Source organism: Maniola jurtina, chromosome 2, assembly GCF_905333055.1.
Source record: "Maniola jurtina chromosome 2, ilManJurt1.1, whole genome shotgun sequence".
NCBI classification, from domain to species: domain Eukaryota; kingdom Metazoa; phylum Arthropoda; class Insecta; order Lepidoptera; family Nymphalidae; genus Maniola; species Maniola jurtina.
This window is the reverse complement of record NC_060030.1, coordinates 15,003,815-15,026,002: the sequence shown is the minus strand read 5'-3', so window position 1 is coordinate 15,026,002 and position 22,188 is coordinate 15,003,815. Positions and strand designations below refer to the sequence as shown.

Below are 22,188 nucleotides of genomic sequence, written 5' to 3'. Positions count from 1 at the left end.
AAAATCGGTTCATTCGTTTAGGCGCTACGATGCCACAGACAGATACACAGATACACAGATACACACGTCAAACTTATAACACCCCTCTTTTTGGGTCGGGGGTTAAAAAATACGTTGACTGATATTTGAGACGCACTTTCGTTAGAACGTTCATAATTTACATTATATTTTAATATGTATTAATGATGTTGATGTTGTTAAGAAAATTGAATTGAATTGAATTGTTAATAGCTTCATGGCTATTTTTAAGGCTAGATTTACGAATCATCATCAACAACTGCACTCCACGCCACCACAAGCATCCTCACCAGTCACCTGGGTGCCTGGTGCACTTCGACCGCCCGTTGTACCAGATCCTTTTTTCCAGAGGCATGCAAACTGTAGAATCCACTCCCATCGGCGGTGTTCCCACTAGATTACAACATGGGGTTATTCAAGGGGCGGATCAACAAATTCTTTAAAAACAGGCAACGCATCGGCGGTTCCTCTAGTACTGCAAATGTTCATGGGCGGTGGTAATCACTTAACATCAGGTGACCAGCCTGCTCGTTAGCTCACTATTTTATTATTAAAAAAAACGTTCAACAAAGTTAAAGGATAATGACATAGATACTGAATTTTCAAAAACCACTAGCAATTGACAAGTTAAGGATGGTCATCCTAGGAAAAATCCACCTGTACAAGGTTTATCACTCGAGATACCAATAAATTAACGGTAATAGATCCTTAATTAATTGATCGACTAAACAAATGAGAATTGATCGCTTGGGCAATCACTGATAACAACCTCATCTGTCAATATATTTTTATCTCTATGCGTGAAGTACCATGGATAGAAGATAAATTGTACAGTGTAACAAGGTTTGCTAATCAACACTTCAATGTTACTGTTAGGCCTATTCTCTATCCACGGAGAGAAGTTAGTATAAGGCTCTCTCTATTACGTAATCCCATACAAATGACAAAAACAAAAATTCAGTGGGCATTAGCAATTTTGAGCCACCAACCAATCACAAAAGAACCGATTTAGTTAAGAGAAAGACATCAGAATCGACGCCAATATTTTCTAGATTTCATTACATACATTAATACCACATTAACGCAGAATGTCACTACTTGTTAGAGAGTAGTATATTCCTTTGGTCACTAGTAGAGAAACGATAGTCGAATAGTACGTGTTACAAGGTTTCGCACTCTGACGAAAATGATTTATAGGCTCTCATAAAAGATCCAAATGAAGAATAATCCCTTTCGGTCAATGTTTGAGTAAGTTCCGCTAAAGGCCGTCATATTACTGACACATCCATCATAATTTCAACGACAAACTGACTGACTGATAATAATATAAACGTACTCGTAACTTTTACGCTCCAAACTAGCCCTCGTTGCTCTGTTTCTCAGGCATGCTTGTCGTCAAGTGCAAGCCTATCGTCATACAAATGGAAGCTGGTCTGCCCATCAGCACTTGGATAGCGCGGTAGACTATGGCCAAATCCTTCTCATTCTGAAAGGAGATCCGTTCTCAGTAGTGAGCCGGCGATGGGTTGACGATGGTGATGAGTGATCACCAACAGACTACAGCTCAAACCGCTGGGTGTAAAAACTTCAGATTTCGCACGTAGATTCTCTCTATAACCACACCTGCGACACTTCATACAAGTTTGACAGTTGTGATTGCGATCACCTCTGATTGGCCGATACTCGTTCACTGCTTATTGGCCTACAATCCATTGTTTGCAACTAGGTAGAAGTTATACCATACATTCAACCAATCACAACATTTGAGACTGTAACAAAGATTGATGCAGCTTTTCAAGAATCGACCTGCAAAGGTTTTGACATTGGTCCGGAATGCCCTTCCGAAAAGAACCTAAGCAAGAAACTCAGCGGTTGATCTTATTGGAAAATTCTGGAATAAATTGACTGACAAATACGTGCACAAAAAGTTTTATGCACTCGAGAATCTGAAATATGAAAAGATTTTGTATTTTCAGACGAAGTTGGCAGCCCGAATCCATTAGTTTACTTCATTAGTAAATGTGCTTACTCATACTCTTATATCTTGATGGAATGGCAAAGTCGTTTGAACACTCTTTACGGGATGCCGCGAAGCTTTGAAAAGATTCAGCCTTAGTTTTTTTTTGTGGAAACTAGATGTAAAGGAAAAACTAGTGTACTGTACTGTACTGTAGTGTACTGTCTAGCTTTAAGAGGGCTCTCTCCGTCACTCGTTTCATACAATCGTAGTTCTAATTTCATTTGAATATTAAGCAACCAAAGTCCATGAAATTTTGCAGACATATTCTAGAAACTAATATCTGTGTCTGTGGTGTTTTAGATTTTTCTAAAAATATGTAGTTTTAAAATTACAGGGGCTCAAAGATTTGTATGAAAATTTTTAAGACCGCGTAACTATGAAACCGAATATTTTAACAGAAATCTGGAAAACCACAGACATAGATATTAGTTTCTAGAATATGTCTGCAAAATTTCATGGACTTTGGTTGCTTAATATTCAAATGAAACTGGAACTACGATTGTATGAAACGAGTGGAAACGAGTGACGGAGACAGCCCTCTTAATTGATATTCACTTCAATATACCCTCGATATTTTTTTTTATATATTTTTAATTAGGTCCTATGGTCCCTCTTTATTAGTTATAGGCTATAGGTACCTTTTCCACGCATTTTTATAATACCTCTTTAATTATTTTTATTTCTAATCAGAGTCCTATACTTACACGGTTTTATTTTAACTTGGACTGTACGAGTAACCATTTACTTGACCAACTATTGCTGTCCCGATTTTTTTCTTTCGATACAATGAAATGATACTTACTTACATGAAACTGAGTCGATCGGCATTAAAAAAAATTGTGAATTTCATTGATTTTTATGGACAGCTCACGCTTGACCCAAAAATTGACTATGTCAAAATTGTTTTCACAAAAAAAAAAGACCTAAAGATTCCTATGACAGTTTCTCAGTATCTCCTATAGGTATGGATGTCTCCATACTGTTCCAGTTAAAAAAACACAGTATATATATTATAGGTATATATGTATCATTCGTTCGTCAAAAAATATCAGACCTTTTTGAGGACTGGTAAAATACGCAAATCACAATTCCGTTACCTTTTTTCTTAAATTCACATTTTTTATTTTGGGGCCTTTATCACTAATGGATGTTCCAGATCCGTCAATGTCCTTTGCTTTAGGATTAACAGGGCTCTCTCCGTCACTCGCTTCTGCTCGCTTCATACAATCGTAGTTCCAATTTCATTTGAATATTAAGCAACCAAAGTCCATGAAATTTTGCAGACATATTCAAGAAACTAATATCTGTGTCTGTGGTGTTTTAGATTTTTCTAAAAATATGTAGTTTTAAAATTACAGGGGCTCAAAGATTTGTATGTAAATTTTAAAGACCGCGTAACTTTGAAACTGAATATTTTAAGAGAAATCTGGAAAACCACAGACATAGATATTAGTTTCTAGAATATGTCTGCAAAATTTCATGGACTTTGGTTGCTTAATATTCAAATGAAATTGGAACTGCGTTTGTATGGAGCGAGTGACGGAGAGAGCCCTCTTAAATACATTTACTATGCCTGCTCGAATTTTTTTTAAAGAATAATAATATTCAGCTTTTCCTTAACATTCTTTATTCGCTAGTAACAGTTCTGCTGGAACTTGAAATTGATTCATAATAAATTAGTTTCCAAATTTTTAGGAAAATTCGTGACTTTATCATGCGGATATGAAGATCGGCAATTTATCATGAAAAAGAAACGATATATTTATGGTAAAAGGTAGCCCTAGCTCCTGTTGTTGATTTTTCCTTCAGTTCTATGTTATGATAAGTAAAATCCATTCAACCATTTTGAAACATTTTGACTTCGGCAGTGTATTGTTCGTCGGAATCGGCGGGTATTGTTCGACTCCCTAATCTTCACCGACCTATTTACTGGGGCTATGGTGTACACTCCGATGTCAGTTACAAATTGTTTCGGCAAGATTAATAGTGAGTAGGCCACACGTGGTAAGTGATTGTAGCCCAATACACTTGCCGAACAAATATTCGAGTATGTGAATATCATTCCTCGAAACTGTATTAAAGTTTAGTTACTTTACTCGTTAGTTTGTTTGGCTATCTAAGTTTGGTCCAACTGTAGGGGTGTAAATGAACTCAGCATTACAAGACACAAAATCTATCTCAAATAACTACCAAGAGATTGCTGGTAGCAATAAAGCCTCTTCATGTTTAGCTTTCTATTTTTCAATTCTGTATTTTCCTTCAGTGTTCCATAAGTCAAGTAAAAATTTGTGAAAAAGTCGAATAAAACATCTGATTATAGGCCTTACGTCAGGCTTACGTCGATTGACCACGTGAGTCCAGGCGGAATCAGCTATATTTACTTATAGGCTAACTGAAAGCCCTATTCCTTCACTAAATTCTGGTATTTCTAGGTTAGTCTGCTTTCAACCTCAAGAAAACGCTATGCAACGTCGCGGGTTAATTCATCTGTAATTTTCAAGTCTGAAATACGAAAGCTTTTTTACACTTGTTCAAGTTAACCAAATGAATTTCCCTGCTCGTAGCTCTAGAATTACTCACACTTTGTTTCTTATTAGACAAAAGAAATTCCGAAGGGAGGCGGCAAATCTCCGCGCTTCATTTGCTAAATAAGCTTCATAAACATTGCGTAATCTTGATCAAATAACCCCTTTTGATGAGGTGTTGGCTTTTGTATAAATTACTTACTGTACAAAATAATAAGGGATTTGTGATGTTTTTCCCAAAAAAAATTCCGCAACACCTAAAAATACGATCTATCAGTTTCAACTTAGCTTACTTATCCAGAACTCTACTTAGTGGTTAAGACGTCCGTCTCCCATTCAGAAGGTCGGGTGTTTGATCCCCGGCACGCACCTTTAACCTTTCGGAGTAACTTGCTCTGGAATAACTTACTCACACTTTGTTTGTTTTACAAAAAAGAAATTTCAAAGGACGGCGGCAAAGCTCCACTTCATTTGCCAAATAAACTTTATAAACATTTCGTAATCTTGGTCAAATAAACCCTTTTGATGAGGTGTTTGTCATAGTTTTTGTATAAGTAAATTACTTATTGTATAAAATAATTAGGAGTTTGTGATATTTTTCCCAAAAAAATTCTCCGCAACACCTAAAAATCACCTACGATCGAGAAAAAATATTGCACCAACTTATCTTTATACCGAGGTCACACGTGAACTGGCGTTCATAGCTGATATGCAATTAAAGTGAAATGGGCCATGGGGTGTTCATGACAGTTTTGGGTTTCCGCTCACTACAATGAGCGGTTTTGAGCATTCTCGGCGAACGTTTCGTGGCAACTAATTGTAAACACATGACTGGCGAAAATTGCGATATGAGCATTCGGCCTCGGTTTTTAGCGTACTTATGCTAGATTAAATAGCACATTGGCGTGGAAAGTTGGACTGATAAGTTGGAGTAAAGATTCTACTATAGGAGGAAGTAAAATGGGTTTCTGTTTGGAATCATTTGGACAACGGAATATGCATCGAAATTGGATATCTTTCTTCCAGATGGCATTATTTCTTGGTCAGATGTCCGTACTTAGACATTTCTGTATATTGAGCAGACAGTGCCCTTCCACGCCGGGGTTGTCACTCCAACCATTCAAGCTCGCTCTAGAAGCTAAGTTGACCGCCCACGTTGCCGAAGGCTTCCCAGAGCGAGAGCAAACCTCACTGAGTTCTTAAATCTGTCTCGTTGAAAACAGTGAAAATTGATCCATTTATAGTTGGAATCTAACCAGTAGATGATGAAATATTAGAATAATGAAAGTGCGACCGCAGAAACAGATACAAAGATTATTATCTGCACTTTTTGTGTGGTGTGCTATAATTAAGTTACTCGCTGCTTCCGGATACAAATCCACAATGATTGAAATAGTCCATAGCAATCCTTGCTCAATGTAAGAAACTTTCTACCGCTAGGTTGACTGAATTTAAATTCTTGAGGGATCCCAGCTTTATTTAAATTGCAATAATAAAGTATCCTGAAATATCTTTATATCTGTCGCAGGTGTGCGCGGTTCGATCATGCCCTAAGGCGCGGTTCTCCAGCGCGATGTTAAATTTGAATAAACCATTACGTTGGCTCTCCACCGTTCCCATTTCTTTTGCGTTAAATAACTTTTATGGTTCGTTTCTTCAATTTAAATTTCTGCTGGTTTTAATGTAAGGACCTTATGTTTTTTTCAAATGAATATTAACTATGCTATTACATGAGTTGCTATTTTATTTTATATCACGCTCTTGAATGAATCATGCATTAATTTCATGAATAATATTCCCCCTCTCCTCCAACGAAGCAAAGCTTGTGTTATGACTAGGTATGACAATAATTATTGTACAACGGACCTCAGGAGGGGTCTGAACCGTTGATCTTTTGGATTTCAGTCTGCTACTTTAGAACATTTCTATGTTTTTACTGTACTTCAAAATTGCACTGCATCTGAGAAATTTATTTTCATAGATAAAATGGTTATATCCATTTAATGTCATAGAGCTGCAAAAATTGTTTACCATGTAATTTCTTTGATTCCACGATGTACCAATTGCTTTTAGATCGGCTTCGATAGATCTAATTTTGTTTACGTAACTTTATTCTGTAAAAAAGGACAGTTACAAAGGACACAATAAAAGACATACATACAAAAGGTAGTCTTATCACTAAAGTGATCTAACCTAATGGACCTATTTGCTTTGAAAGAATTATTAGAACTTAAATGACTTCATGCACATACCAACAGTATTCATTCGTATAGCATCGCATGGTTAACCGAGTTGCAATTATAGAAGACTAGCTGATGCCCGCGACTTCTTTCCCGTGGATATAGGTTTTTAAAAATCCCGGGGGGACTCATTGATTTTCCGGGATAAAAAGTAGCCTATTTGTTAATCCACGGTATAATTCCCAATTTCAAAGAGCCAAATCCGTCCAGTAGTTTTTGCGTGAAAGAGTAACAAACATCTGTACATCCATCCATCTATACATACAAACTTTGGCGTTTATAATATTATAAATAGATAGATATAGAAGACCTTGGACTTCCGTCTGTGTTGGTGTTAGATGGCGGGCGTGCTCTGCCTTTTTGGAGTGTTTTTTTTTGTTAAAACTGACTGGAAAGCGCTCTAAAGGGGTGCTGTGCGTATGTCGGCGAGTGCCGGCACAGACGGGGTCCATACTTGTATATTTTAACTAACTTGATTCAAATAGCTACAAACTTGACATTGGCTAATCTTTATAAAGCCAGAAGAGAGGGAGAGAGAGAAGACCTTCACCCTGCCGAGCGATTCGACTAAATAATACATACTGAATACAAGCTATGTAGGAGTACACGACGAATTAGAGCCAATGAATCATTCAACACATAGCCCAATAATAAGACAGACTTCGGTATAAGGGCAAAGCTCCAAGTACAAAGCAATCGTTATTACATCCGTACTGTACGTGATCGAAATCGTATAAAACGCATATTAGTATTCATAACGAAACGCAAAGTAAACATTTGTATATGAGGGTATTATTCGTGTTTTAATTTGACAGACATAAATAACAAAAGGATCATAATCTATATTAATATTATAAATGTGAAAATGCGTGTCTTTCTGTCCGTCTGCTAGCTTTTCACTGCCCATCCATTTAGTTTTTGACAAATTTTAATAAAAAAGTTCCCACGGGATTTTCAGGTCTAAATCCACAGGGACGAAGTTCAGGATCTCATCTACTTGGTACAGAGTGCAGACATAGCTTACATCCTGAAGAACTCTTTGATTTTCAATTTCTCTTTGATTTGAAAGGTTTTTCCGGGATTTTATAAACAGGAAATCAATGCGGACGAAATCGCGGGCATAGTTTAGTCAGGATCTAAGTCAAAAATATATTGTAGACTGGTTTATCACATGTATCTACTTTTTGTACAGTCTTGCGACACTCAGGAAATATCTACTTATGTCCTCCAAATTTCAAATCTCTGGTCCACCAGTTAAGGTTGTCTGTTTTATTCATTTAATTAGTCACAGTATAGACGATGGATTCTTATAAAAATATCGGCTAAAATTTCCCGATTACCAAATCGTGCTTTCGCAAGCAAAAACTGGATGAAAAATATCGGCAAAGCCACCTTAATGATTTTAGAACGGTTATCCTATTAAGCCAACGAAATATATCAGGGCACGTACCTACGCTAACACAACCAAGCAAAGAGAAAATATCCAATTCGTTCCATCATTGCCCATCTTGGATCTGGCAACTAGTCTAAGTAATTCGACTCTAATTTACTCTACAGAAGGCAAACATTCACATTGAAATGTGTCTACCATGTAGTTCTAATATAAAACAAAACAATCACCAACCGATAGACACCCACTGCTGACATAGGTCTCTTGTAGGGACTTGCATACGCCACGGTCTTTTGCCATCTGAACCCAGCGGCTCCCTGCATCTCGTTTGATGTCATCTGTCTAACTAGTGGGAGGTTTTCCAACGCTGCGCTCTCCAGTGTGAGATCGCGATTCTAGCACCTTGAGACCCCAACGTCTATCAGGTTTTTCGAACTATATGCCCTGCCCATCACGATTTCAGCTTCGCAACCTACTGGGTTATTGTGGTTACTCTGGTTCTCCTACGGATCTCTACATTTCTGATTTGACCACGTAGAAAAATATTGGATAGAATCAGGCGTTACTTTGCGGAAGTTCATGTTTAGCAAGAAACAGTTAAAAATTATTTTGCTATAATCCGCCAACAGAAAAAATCTGTATGGTCAAACATGCAGTTACAAGCTAAGCACCGCTTACCTCCCCAACCAAGCAATAAAGCCAAGTTCCCAAGCAAGCACTGCCACCACCATTCACATGCACCACCACACAAGACTTTTCCACTACTCTCGACGCACGTAGAAAAACTCCATAGCTCTCTCCATCGCACGCTGAGCGAATCTGAGTTTCCTTATTTGTAAGATATTATAACGAAATGGGAGTCCTTTCTGAAATCAGTAACATTTCTATGTGACTGTTTTTTTCAACTCTTTCGTCTATCAATGGCTCCAATAAAAGTTTCATCAAAGCGAAACTCGTCCATGAATAACGGTGATAACGCCCCGTGAATTTTAACATTGTTCCCGAGACAGGAAAGACGTCTTAGGGGTGAATCATATTATTCGGTGTAACTTTTACGGCGGGTTTATTTAGACGTTATTTATCGTCCCACTCCGCAGCCACCTGGCACCCATATTTCTTGCCAATTACTTTGAGCCTCATTCGTTCTGCTAAGAAAGCCTACGAATAACGATATAAATTTAAATAATGACCATTATAACGCGCTTAAAAGGCTTTATACATCGATGGGCTTACCGCAATAGCAGTTTAGATCTACGACATATCCACGACTCTTTATGCAGCTACGGCTGCTTTTTTTACGGCTTGTAAAATGCAGCACTTTTTTACAAAACTGGATAAGAATCTTCACAAGATCGTGTGATTAATTTAATTACGTCAACTTACCATAACCAGGCGCCATGTGATGCCAGAGATTCCCTAATGCCTTGGGATGAGTTCGCTGCTCTTTGTAACTTTGGCGCAGTCGGTAGGATAGATACTTTACAAATCCTCGACACTATTTGTAACTGGAGTTATAAACAATTTGTGCCGTTTTCATAAAAATCTGTCCGGGATTTTTTGTACACGCAGACGAAGTAGCGAGCATCATCCAGATAACAATAATGTGCGGCAATTACAACGTAAAAGGACATAAAAGTATGAAACTCTCCGCTACATGATGAGAACATTTGGCGGGTCGAACAAATATAGTCTAGCATTAAATCGAAATATAAAACATCTTCCGTTGGGAGAGAGCGTTCTGCGTTGATAATTTATGCGAACTGTTCCGTTTAGCAGCCATTGTCCGGAAAACATAAAAGCTTTTACGCCACCCCAGCGCCCTCAACGCAGATACACGCGGCATTTTTTCTGTCGCATTTCAAATGCTATTAACCGAATTTTTCGCTCCACCACCAGTCCATTAAAAAAATATTATTGCGAAGATAAAAAAAACGGTCAAGTACTAGTCGGACTCGCGCACCGAGGGTTCCGTACTAGAAAACAAGTAAAACGGGGAGAATCACGTTCGTTAACGAACCACAAACCTGACTTTGATTAATTAGAGCGTTGGTTATATTTTCTGTAAAATTATATACATTTCGATATTTTGCACGATAAAGCAAAAACTATTATGCATAAAAATAAATAAAAATCTCTTTTAGAATGTATCTTTTAGATTTGTGATTCTAATGATGTTGGATATTATACACAACTATTCCTTTCATCAGCTTTAATAGTTACTGAAATAATCGATTGTGACAACCAGACGCAGAAAGTCGCACCATAAGGATTGCATTTTTACTATTTTGGTACGGAACCCTAAAATTTTTTTGTAAAGAGGCAATAAACCCTCAATGGAGCTTCCAGACGAACATCCGAATTATGTATTTCTATTATAAGTTTACACATTTTAAAAACTTTTGTTTGGTAACATAAGAAGTACAAGTGAAACTTTTATTTTATATTGTGAAAGACTCACGCCTGCCTATGAAAACTCTCCTTCTGAGAACTATGATTGTAAATCATATGTAATAATAAATATGTCTAAGAACCTAATCTGAGATGAATCTCCACTGTTCTAACACAGAACACAGTGTTGGGCAATATCCATGAGGAATTCACTCCTCCAAATAAAATTAAAAAAAAAAATTTGGTCGACTAATCTGCTATAACTAAGTGTTTTTGCTCAATCGTGCAAGAAATAACACTTTTTTTTCGTGATATATCCACAAATTCACGGTTTTCGGATTTTTCCCTTTACTTGATTCTCCTCACTCAGTGATTGTGCTATAAGACATTGCTACCTACCTTTCATGATTCTAGGTCAACAGGAAGTACCTAACCTATAAGTTTAACTCCCTTGATTGATAGACACGACAGAAAGACAGACAACGAAGTGATCCCTTTTCTCTCTTGAACGGAACCCTAAAAAAATACTAGGTTTACTGTTTTTATTCGGATGGTGAGGTGGTTTTACTTAGCACGTGTTGAGCCTCTATTAATCTTCCAGCTGTTTCACAAAACAATTTGTTACTGACAGAGGAAAGCTCGCCGCGGCGAAATAAATTGAATGCCGAAGATTAGGGAGTCAACGGACAGTACTCTCTCAATGTCGAATAATAAACACTCGATACTTTTACACGTAATACTACTTCCATATAAACAAGCGCTAACAATTTGACTCTTGAGTTTTGACTCCATAAACGGTGATAGCCTAGGTCGGCTCCCTATTTCGGGGGTTCGGTGTTCGATGCCAGACACGCAACTTCAACGTTTAGGAATTGAGTAGGTATGAACGCTTTAAAAAGCCATTTATAGATATAACAGTTTCCATCGTGAGATAAAAAGTAGCCTGTCACTCTCCAGGTATTTGACTATCCCCTTTTTATATAAAACAAGTGTAAATTAAAAATTTATAACATCCCCGACAAGTGAAGGTTACAGTAACTAGAAAAGAGCTGATAATAATTTTCAAACGGCTGAACCGATTTTCTTGGATTATGGCTAAGAACACTCTCGATCGGCCACCTTTCAAACAAAAAAAATTAAATTAAAATCGGTTCATTAGTTTATCAGCTACGATGCCACAGACAGATACACAGGTACACACGTCAAACTTATAACACCCCTTTTTTTGGGTCGGGGGTTAAAAATCACGTCGATCCGTTACTCCGTTCCACCACCACCACCAAACCAATAAACCAACAAACAAACCACACTTTCGTATTTATAATATGGGTAGATATAGTGATCGAGCTACTTATGCTAATGATAGCAGCTACTACATAATATACTAGCTGATGCCCGCGACTTCGTTCGCGTGGATGTAGTTTTTTAAAAATCCCGTGGGAACTCTTTGATTTTTCGGGATAAAAAGTAGCCTATGTGCTAATCCAGAGTATAATCTATCTCCATTCTAAATTTCAGCCCAAACCGTCCAGTAGTTTTTGCGTGAAGGAGTAACAAACATACACACACACACACACACACACACACACACACACACACACACACACACACACACACACACACACACACACACACACACACACACACACACACATATACAAACTTTCGCCTTTATAATATTAGTGTGACTATTAAATTACATCAAGACAAGAGGTTTACGAGTGGATACGCTTTGTGACAAAGAGTCCAACAAGAATTAATGAAGAAGGACTTACTTTAAGTTTTGCACTTATTTATGTCTGTCTGCTGCATGCGATTACATTTACATGCGCCGCAGCTTTTATTCTTGGATGAAACTTGGGCAAATGGAAAAAATCTGACCAAAACTTCTGTGCAATTATAACACCCCTCTTTTTGGGTCGGGGGTTAATAAAGAGAGTAACATTACAGGAAACTGCTTGTCAACTTAACACCTCTTCATACTAATTTGATAACTAACTAACTGAAAGAGAGAGAGAGAAAGAAAGAAATAAAGACGTTTATTTTTAAAATTGTGACACTCATCACACGTACCAGAATACTCCTCATCAGCATTAAATCCAAAATACCTCAAGCACAAGACCTCAAGTGCCGGAATAAACTATGTCATGTGGGGCACAGCACGAAAACAGGTTCTAGCTTACCATTAGGGCGATTACGCACTCCATCCGATCCGAATCCGTGAATATACGTTCCAAAGTAGTCATAGAACTATTTGTATGGTAGCTTACGCACTAGATCCGACATCGGTCATCCGATTTCTCTCCGTCATCCGTGAGAATAATTCGGATGTGCCACGGATTCAAATCGGACATAATGGCATAGTTTGTATGTCAAAGAAGTCTACTGAAATTCTTGAATTTGGATCAGAGATTAGGGCGTAAGCAATATCCGAAGTCAGTCCGAGTTTTTACATCCGTATTTTCACGGATTTGGATTAGATGAGTGCGTAGCCGCTCTAACTCTGATACTTATTTGAATTGTGCTTTTTGCGTTTTTAATCTACTAAATCCATCATAAAATAGATACCTACACAATTGGGTAGATTGGATACAATTTCTTCGATACAAAAAAATAATAATCCTAAAACTGCTACAATCCAAATATTCGCAATTTCATTTCAGATACTTAATCTGTTTGATTTTATCTTCTAATTCTAAAGATATTGAAATCGAAATACTCGTAAGACGCTTTTAAAAAGGAGATTATAAATAAAACGATTCTTACGGCCAAACATTTCCTATCAAATTATTTAACAATAAATTGCGGAGCCCTAATGCTCTCTGTCATTAGAGCGCAATTAATCAACAAGCGAAAAATGAGAGATCAATAAAACGTTTTCTATAGGCGATAAATACATACCTATGATTCATGACTATTCAATATAATACCTACTCCTCTAATAATTATTTTGCCTTTCTCATATCTACCATGATAAATGTGGCTGGATAGGACATATTAAGTTACGTTGCAAATTAAGCAAATGGAGCAAACAAGTTGTATAGTGATGTGTTGCACTGCACTTTGAGTTGGACTGTACTGATAAGACTTTTATGGTTTTATAAATGTTTTAATAATAAAATAGTAATAAACTTTACAACAATATAAGCGCTGGTAATTTGGAGGCGGTCGCGCCGCGAATGCATCGTGCCGCGCGCCGGCGCCGCACCGCGAGACCCCCCGCTCCCGCAGGCGGCCGCCGCGCACGCCTTGTTTAGTGCTATAGCACTAGACACAAGTGACTCTATAGTATCCAAGAGGTGGTGCTAGGAGACAGGGACGACCAACCAGAAAATGGGAAGACGACATCCATGGGACATTGGGTCCTTTCTAGACAGGGGTTGCAGCAGACAGAGGCCAGTGACGAAAGTTAGAGGAGGCCTATGCCACCAGGCACACCAAATTAAGAGACATTATTTAGAAATTCATAATTCTTGATATGTTTATTTTCGACCTACAAAAAGTACTTAGTTATAATGTGTAAATTATCTCGAGAATTGCTGTATTAGTTAGGTTACGTTCAGGTAGTAAAAGGCTATTTTATTTATTTATTTTAATTTTGCTCATGGCTACGACTAGAAAAAAATATTAAAAAGGAAATGTCTAGACCACTACAAAAGCTCCAGGGCACAGATATCTGCCGACTATGCCAGGAGTCTGTAGAGACTCTGATTCACAAAATCTGCTATTGCCCGCTCTAATGCTTAAACATAGGATCCACCTAGGGAAACATCATAAACCCTCAGGAAGCTATTCTAATCCCGTCAGAACAGGGATGTTGTACCTGGCAGCCACAAGTATTGACAAGGAACTGTAAAGACCACAATGGATTGGAGATGGTTGAAGTGATACAGGACCAAGAACCAGCATAGGCCCAAAGATTAAGCCCCACAATAGGTCGGTTTGATTAAAGAAATTATATGACAAGCGAAGTTATTCCATTAAAAATTGAACCCATTTTATGCTAATTAATGAAAAATACAAATGCTATTAAAAACATTGTTTTGATACACTACAGTGAGGAGAGGCACAACAGACGGAAACGTTTAAGTGCGGAAACCAGCCCAGAGAGAAGAAGAAGACACTACAGTGAATAAATCTATCCTTCAGACCTTAAGCCCTAATTCACATGAGCTTATATATAAAAGTGTAGCGTTATAAAAGGGTAGCGTTAAAACATGAATGAGGCCTTAAGCATCACAACTCAACTGTTCTTAATCTGTTGAATTTGTATTTTTATTACAGCAAGGGATATTTTAATAGCTTAAAACGCACATAGCTCTCAATAGTTACAAGTGTGTACCTCCCCTTCCAATAAGAAGCTGACCTCTTAACTACTGGGTTATTCCTGTTTAATAATTCTGATAAGGCAATGTCAACCTAGGTTGGTAACTGAATGTGTCCCTCAGCCTTCTAGGCTTATAAAGTTAGTTCTGGGATGACTGTAGGTACTAATAATTCAATTAGGAGAAGAATTTTTATACTTTTGTGCATCAAGTGTGGAACCACCAGCTCAGGCGTATGGGTCACAATATTGCCGGCACATGAATTTTTTTTGAAAATTTATAGGATATTCTGAAATAAACTTCAATAACTTTTTGTAATTATTAATAATGCAACTAGGCCCAGACGATATCCATGATTAGAAATTGGCGAGAAATTCTTATTTTTGCTACCTACCAGCATAAGACAACTTGCAAGACGTCTAGACATATTTTTTCTTATTTTATTTTCTTTCAAAACGGTGACCTATTTTTGAGTTTTTCAAGAGCCATTACGGCTTGAAAGAATTCTTTATATCAATAAATACGACACTCCGTGCAAAGGTATTTCCATAAAATGAATAATTTAAGTAATTAAATAGTTATTTTGTAATATCGATCGATTGTTGTGTCAGTCTGCGCTAGGATATAAAACTAGAACTCACTTTGGAAACTGCTACTGGTCTATTTTCTCCTGTAAACGTTTATGCACTTAATTTTATGAATTAACTCAATAATATAATATAGCACTTGCACTTCAATATGTTCTAAATTTAAAAGTTCTTGTTTTCGTCGAACACAAAACAGCTAAATATTCGCGAACAAAAAAACAGCTACAATAGCGCCACCAGTTGATAAAATTTAGAAACAAATTTGACATTTTACCATTTTTATCCCTTCCCTGTTCTGGATTCTAGTGTTTTAGTACCTATATTTTACACCAAGTCCACAGACCAGTAATCCGGGGAACCAAGTGAATATGATTGTCTATGGTTTTTTGACACATCAAAGTTGCCATAATTAGCAATTTTACCCAAAATAGGGTTATTGCTATTGTTCAATTTCTCTAAACGTTTCTAATGAACAAAACAAATTGTTATAACCGAATCAGTTGAGAGTTAGATGTCATAAAGAGGAACTATTCATCATCTACCTGGTTGCCTGGAAGAGATCGCTAGGTACCTAGCGATAAGGCCGCCAAATTGTATTGCTTTTAGGTAACTTTGTTTTTCTGTACTAATTTTGTGGTGTACAATAAAAGTAACTATACTCATTCATTCATCTACCTACTATTGCAACTGACCTGCATCGGTTTGGTCGTCAACTGTAGTACTCTTCAAAATAAAAAACCACAGAAAGTATTATATTGCTTTATTTAAATATAAAAATATTTTAAACACTTTCTTTGGTACATCTTAACCAATTGAATCCGTGGACCGTGACAAATCTAGCTAATTCTCGCACACAATCTCTAATAACTAAATTAAAATGATAGGTATTTTATTGCTGTCCCTTTCATAATGCTCCCTGCAGAAAAGTATAGGGCAAGATTAAATCTGTTAATTTAGTTTAGTTTATTTAGAGATTTAGTATGTTTATCATAAATAGGGTGTTTGTGCATTCATTCGTATTTAATTCGTATTCGTTTTCGTCAAAGTAGCCGCCATACAAAACGTACGTACGCGTGTTCACTCATTCGTAACTATTTGATGGATATTTGACGTAAAAAATATGGATAGTATTTTTAGAAAAAGAATACGAATTTAATACGAATGAGTACACAAATACCCTTAGCCGTTATATTTATACTTCAATTTTCTTTGCATCTAGCTTAAATATCTAATAGCGCTTACTTATATACAATAGTATAGTTATAACATGGACTTATAAATAACTTATATATTTCTAAATGAGCAGCAAAAGTTGATTTGTACGTATATAAATTAAAGTACTTACCTACCTTAACCTATGTTTCTAAAAAAACCATGTCAGCTATCAAGTCTCCAACCATCATGTCGGAGGCAAAAAATAGAGGACACACATATAAAAAACCTACGTTTCTACTTCTAACTATAATACTTTACAATACAAGCATGGGGCTAGTTTTACGAAAATTGTGGTCCCATTAAATCTCAAATATTAGTTAAAATTAATATTTTGAAATGTAATAAAATTTTGTACTTTAATGTTGTCTTGTAAATATCTTGTTTTTGCTGTCTTTTTCTATTGTCTTCTCACGTTAATTTTAATTAATAAATTATTATAGTTATAATTTGTTAGGTAGGTAATTCAAAATTAGTGGTGTACTTACATATTACAGGTTTTACAATAAATAAGCCAATCGTAAATGCATTCAACACTAAGCCTATAGTTAAAGAGAGTTATTACGTTTTTTTTTTTATAAAATAAATTTCTAGATTTTGAAACATAACTAGGTTCATAGCATGCTCACATACTCTCACACCGCGTTCCACCAAAAGTCTAAAAGTCTCCCTCTAAAAAAAGTTGTGACAGGAATGTTATGCAAAACTTGGAAAATATTTGTATAAAATGTCTGTTAACTCAACTATTTGCTAATACAAAGACAATAATGTTAATATTTGATATTGATATTTGACATGTTTTTGACAACATTATACATGTTTTGTGGAAACTTTATAACAATTTGTTTATTGGTGTAAACTAGGGGCTACAATTAGTTAAATAAATTACTTTTTTTTGAAGTTCATTTCACACTGTAGAAAACCATGTAAATTCTTTGACAGATTTCAAGTTTATATGTCAGCCTTGGAAATCTCAAACAAAATTATCAACTTTTAGGAAACAATAAACCTTATACTAGTTCAAGCGAAATCTACGCCTGTGTCTAATAAGTCCCTCACTAACACTGTGGCTTTCCTTGGCAAAATACGCAAGAGGTGTCCGAGAAATAGTAAATGTTTGGGAACTGACGCCTCTGGATAGTTCCGAAGGACACTTTCTAAGATGGAGTTGGCGGCTTTCGCAGGAGTTATTGTTCCGAAGTAGCTTGGTATTCTGAAAAAAGTAATATATGGAAACCTCATTTACTACAAGCAGTTTATTGAAACGAAGCTTCTTTTGCTTCTTTTATGTCGTTTGGTATGGGCATCTAAATGAGAAAAATTGTTTTTTTTTTTAATTGATTTGAATTTTATAACAGTTTTTCTTCTGGATGTTTTATTTTGATCGCTTTTTGGCTGGGGAAAACTAATATTTTTTATTTAATGACTAAGTATAATTTTATCAGCTAATCTTTTGCAGTCCTTGATAATGAATAGAGGTCAGATTGCAAAGACTATAATGCTAGACTATAGTGCTAAAAGTAGCAATTTAATTAATTTGCGTTATGGTGTCTATGGTGTTCTTTTGTCTAGTTTATATAGATTCTTCTGGTTCCTCGAGGGGTATTATTTAAAATAAATCATATTTACTCCATTCTTAAATCTGAACTGTCTTCGGCTACGGATAGATATGAGTCAACGTTACATGCACTAATCTTGATTAATTGATGAAATCTCCATTAATCTTGTTGATCCTCAGATCTTCCATCAGTGACTCGACCAGACCCTGGATAGTGAACTGAGCCACACTCAAAGGCATCTGGTGCTTATGTCGGTCAGTCAGTTTCTCCTCTGACCTGGAGCTATATTTGAAAGATTATACTTACTTCATCCTCAAATCTGAACTGTCTTCTACGATGAATGGATAGATATGCGTCAATGTGACATGAACCCCATTAATCTTGTTGATCCTGAGGTCTTCCATCAGAGACTCGGCCAGACCCTGGACAGCAAACTGAGCCACGCTCAAAGGCATCTGGTGCTTATGTCGGTCAGTCAGTTTCTCCTCTCACCTTGAGCTATATTTAAAAGATTATACTTACTTCATCCTCAAATCTGAACTGTCTTCTACGATGAACGGATAGATATGCGTCAATGTGACATGAACCCCGTTAATCTTGTTGATCCTGAGGTCTTCCATCAGAGACTCGGCCAGACCCTGGACAGCGAACTGAGCCACGCTCAAAGGCATCTGGTGCTTGATGTGACTGAGACCAGCTACTGAAGTCAAAGCTACTATGTGGCCATGATTCCTTGTTTTCATTTCTGGCATGAAGTTGTCTATTATCTGTAAAGCAAAATTCTCTCTTTGTAGGGTTCCATGCAGGCTTAGTAATACATACACCCTTGTGTATGTATTACTAAGCCTGCTAGCTTATCACGGCCCAACAGTTTAACCAATTTTGATGAAATATCATAGTTAGCTTACATCCTGGGGAACACAGGAAAATCAAAGAGTTCCAACGGGATTCTTAAAGCTCCATCTGTTTAACCGATTTATATGGTACACACTGTGTACTACACAGGTAGCTTACATCCCAAAAATTGACATAGGTAACTTTTTATCTCGGAAATCAAAGTTCTCACGGAATTTAAAAAAAAACCAGAATGACAGAAAGACAGACACACTTTCGCATTTATAATATTCATATGAATAAATTCAAATTCAAAATATTTTTATTCAATTAGACTTTTACAAGTACATACTTTTGAATCGTCAAAAGCATCTACCACCATACCAAGTTAGGATTGGTATTCAACAAAAGTAGCAGATATACAAGCTTTTAAATGTAAGTTATAATATTGTTGTGATTTACTTACCCAAAAGTAAGAAGTTAAAGTTAGATCCAAAGTATCATGAATATCTTGAGGCGGCTGAGTTATCAGAGACCTTGGGCTTGGAATGCCGCAGCAATAGAATACCATACTGATGAAACCGACTTCATTCCTTATCTGTTCTGCTAAATGAACCACGTTTTCCTTCTTCGTGATGTCACAGGTATAACTTAGGGCAGTGCCGCCTTTCCGTTTTATGTAAGAGACAGTTTTGTTGTTATTGCATTCGTTATGGTCTACGCAGACTACTCTGGCACCGAGGTAAGCTAGTTGGATTGCTATTTCACGACCAACCCCTCTGCCTGATCCTACAATCTGAAACATAAAAAATTTAACTAAGAATAAATGTTAAGCAGCTTTAACTGCATTTGAACTAAGCGAACTATGTTACTCAATCATCATCATCATCATCATCATTCTCAACCCATTGACGGCCCACTACTGAGCAGGCCTTAGTCCACCATGCTGACCAAAGGCAGATTGGAGACTTCACATACCTAATAGAACATTATAACAAAATTCTCAGGTATGCAGATTTCCTTACAATCTTTTGCGATTCCCTTCTCATTTAATTGCTTAAACATACATAATATTTAAAAAAAAGGAAGAGGTGTTAGCCCGCTGCCCGGGATTAAATCCTAGACCCTGAATATTAGGTAGACATCTTAACTGCAACACACATGACATATTATGGCCCTGGCTTGTATAGATTTATTGCCAAGATCTACAATATTGATCTACATTGACTAAACTAAACAAGTTTTATTTTCTTTTAGATCTACAAATTAACACATTTATGTCTTTAGAGTTTTACGAGTGTTCATTATCATTAAGGGACATTGTAATTATTATGTAACTATGTATTATTACAATATCATAACTTTGAACTTCCTATGAACAACTAAACAAGAAATAATCTTTTCAACTTTGTTTAAAGCCAAGGGTCATTTGACTATTTTAGGACGGACATACTGATAAACATTGATAATAATAGTTAAAACCGACTGTGAAGTATTGCACTACGTTGCTCTGGCAGTATGATTTGTATTTCAAAGTATAACATGGAGAATCTTATAATTGGATCTGTTTTTTCGAATTTGAAAATCGGATTACAAGGTACTCTTTTGTAGGACTATAGGGGGTCTTAGGCAGTACTCTATAATCCAACAAATTTGATAGTTCGACACTGCCTTGCAAACGTTTAGCGGATTATGGGGGGTCCATTGTAAATCCTTTTATTTGTACAGATAATAAACACTTACCAGGGCTGTCTCGTTCTCTACAGATTTAAGTGGTGGAGGTCTGAACACTTCATAAACTGCTTGCATTACTGCATAAATAGCATTTATTACAACCCATACTACATCCACCATTAAAACACATAGTGAATAACTTCTCAACAACATTTTGAATGGAAAGATGGGGTTTAACACATTGCTCAGTATACTGCTTAGGTATGAGGCCTGAAAAAATACAAAAGGGTATTTTAGAAAGTTGTTACTTACATGAAATAAATGTAAAAGGGGAGGAGTATTCTTTATACACACTTATAAACTGCTATAATAATAATCACAGTTCATAATGACAGAATATTGTATCTATAGATTATAGCAGATTAAGACTTTGGGGAATCTGGATTTTAATCCCTTTTCATTCTGAGATGAGACCTGTTCTCAGTAGTGGACTGGCTAGTTGGTTGATGTGTTATGATCATGATGAAGTACCTACATTAAAGAATCTATACAGCACATTATATTCAAATCAAAAGTTTCATAAATATATATTTTTTGACTCTTAATAATATTTATTTATATTAATATTACTTAGTGTCATCATATCAATTACGTGAATATTTTTTGCCTAAGAAATTCACAAAATGCAGTGATGTCAGATTAATTTCTTTTATAAAAAAAAGTAATGAGTAAGTATCTATATCTATTAAATCCTGGATTAATCCATGCATTCACAAAATATTCAGGTAGCAAAATCCATACACAAGGGCCAAAGAATTTGTTATAGGTAGCTATATAGAAAACTTACCATAGTAAAACCACCATAAAAATGCACAATAGGAACTTGTTATTAATGGATCTAAAAATAAAATAATTACTTAACTAAATCAAAGAAATAAATTATACTTTGCTGATCTCTAAGTTTCAAATTTAAACTGGAGTACATTGAATAAAAAAGTGCAATAGCACAAATATAGGTTAGCGCACAGTCAAAGGCAAGCGGATCTTGAATTTAATTTCAAGTGCATTATATAGATAAGCTGATAATACTAAATAATATCAATTTTAATCACCATAGTGAGATAAACTCATTATCTGTCAAATAACATTACCTCGTGTGTACTGTGTACTGATGACCTGTATAAAAGATAGTTAAAGCACAGTCTGAGTTATAACTTATATAGCAGGACTGAGTACCTGCTAGGAGCAGTTTTGCTTATTTGGCGATTTTTTTCAATAAATTGAAATAAAAATTTTGAATGTTTGGTTTTTATTGACAGCAAAAAACTTTTGGAAATCCCAGATGAATAACCCTGAATGATCTAAGGAATAACCAGAATAACCTAAAAAAATTCAACCACAGACCATAACCTGCTA

The 22,188-nt window shown here is 36.2% G+C and overlaps 1 protein-coding gene across 5 annotated transcripts; it reads right to left on the bottom strand.

Annotated features, from left to right (window-relative positions):
• Nucleotides 1–17,603: 17,603 nt before the first annotated feature.
• On the bottom strand, nt 17,604–22,114 carry LOC123876472 (epidermal retinol dehydrogenase 2-like). Of its 5 annotated transcripts, none has more exons than XM_045922771.1 (6): nt 21,924–22,113; nt 21,620–21,670; nt 20,842–21,042; nt 19,565–19,894; nt 18,787–19,031; nt 17,604–17,918 (listed from the first exon to the last, which is right to left on the bottom strand). In XM_045922771.1, exons 2-6 carry the CDS (start codon nt 21,620–21,622, stop codon nt 17,726–17,728), a joined length of 972 nt encoding a protein of 323 aa, XP_045778727.1. In that variant the 5' UTR covers nt 21,623–21,670; nt 21,924–22,113; the 3' UTR covers nt 17,604–17,725. The 5 variants fall into 5 exon arrangements, with proteins under 5 accessions (XP_045778727.1, XP_045778710.1, XP_045778736.1 ...); XM_045922754.1 differs by having other exon boundaries at nt 20,842–21,053; nt 21,885–21,934; XM_045922780.1 differs by lacking the exon at nt 21,924–22,113 and adding an exon at nt 21,885–21,903.
• Between the last annotated feature and the right edge of the window lie 74 nt (nt 22,115–22,188).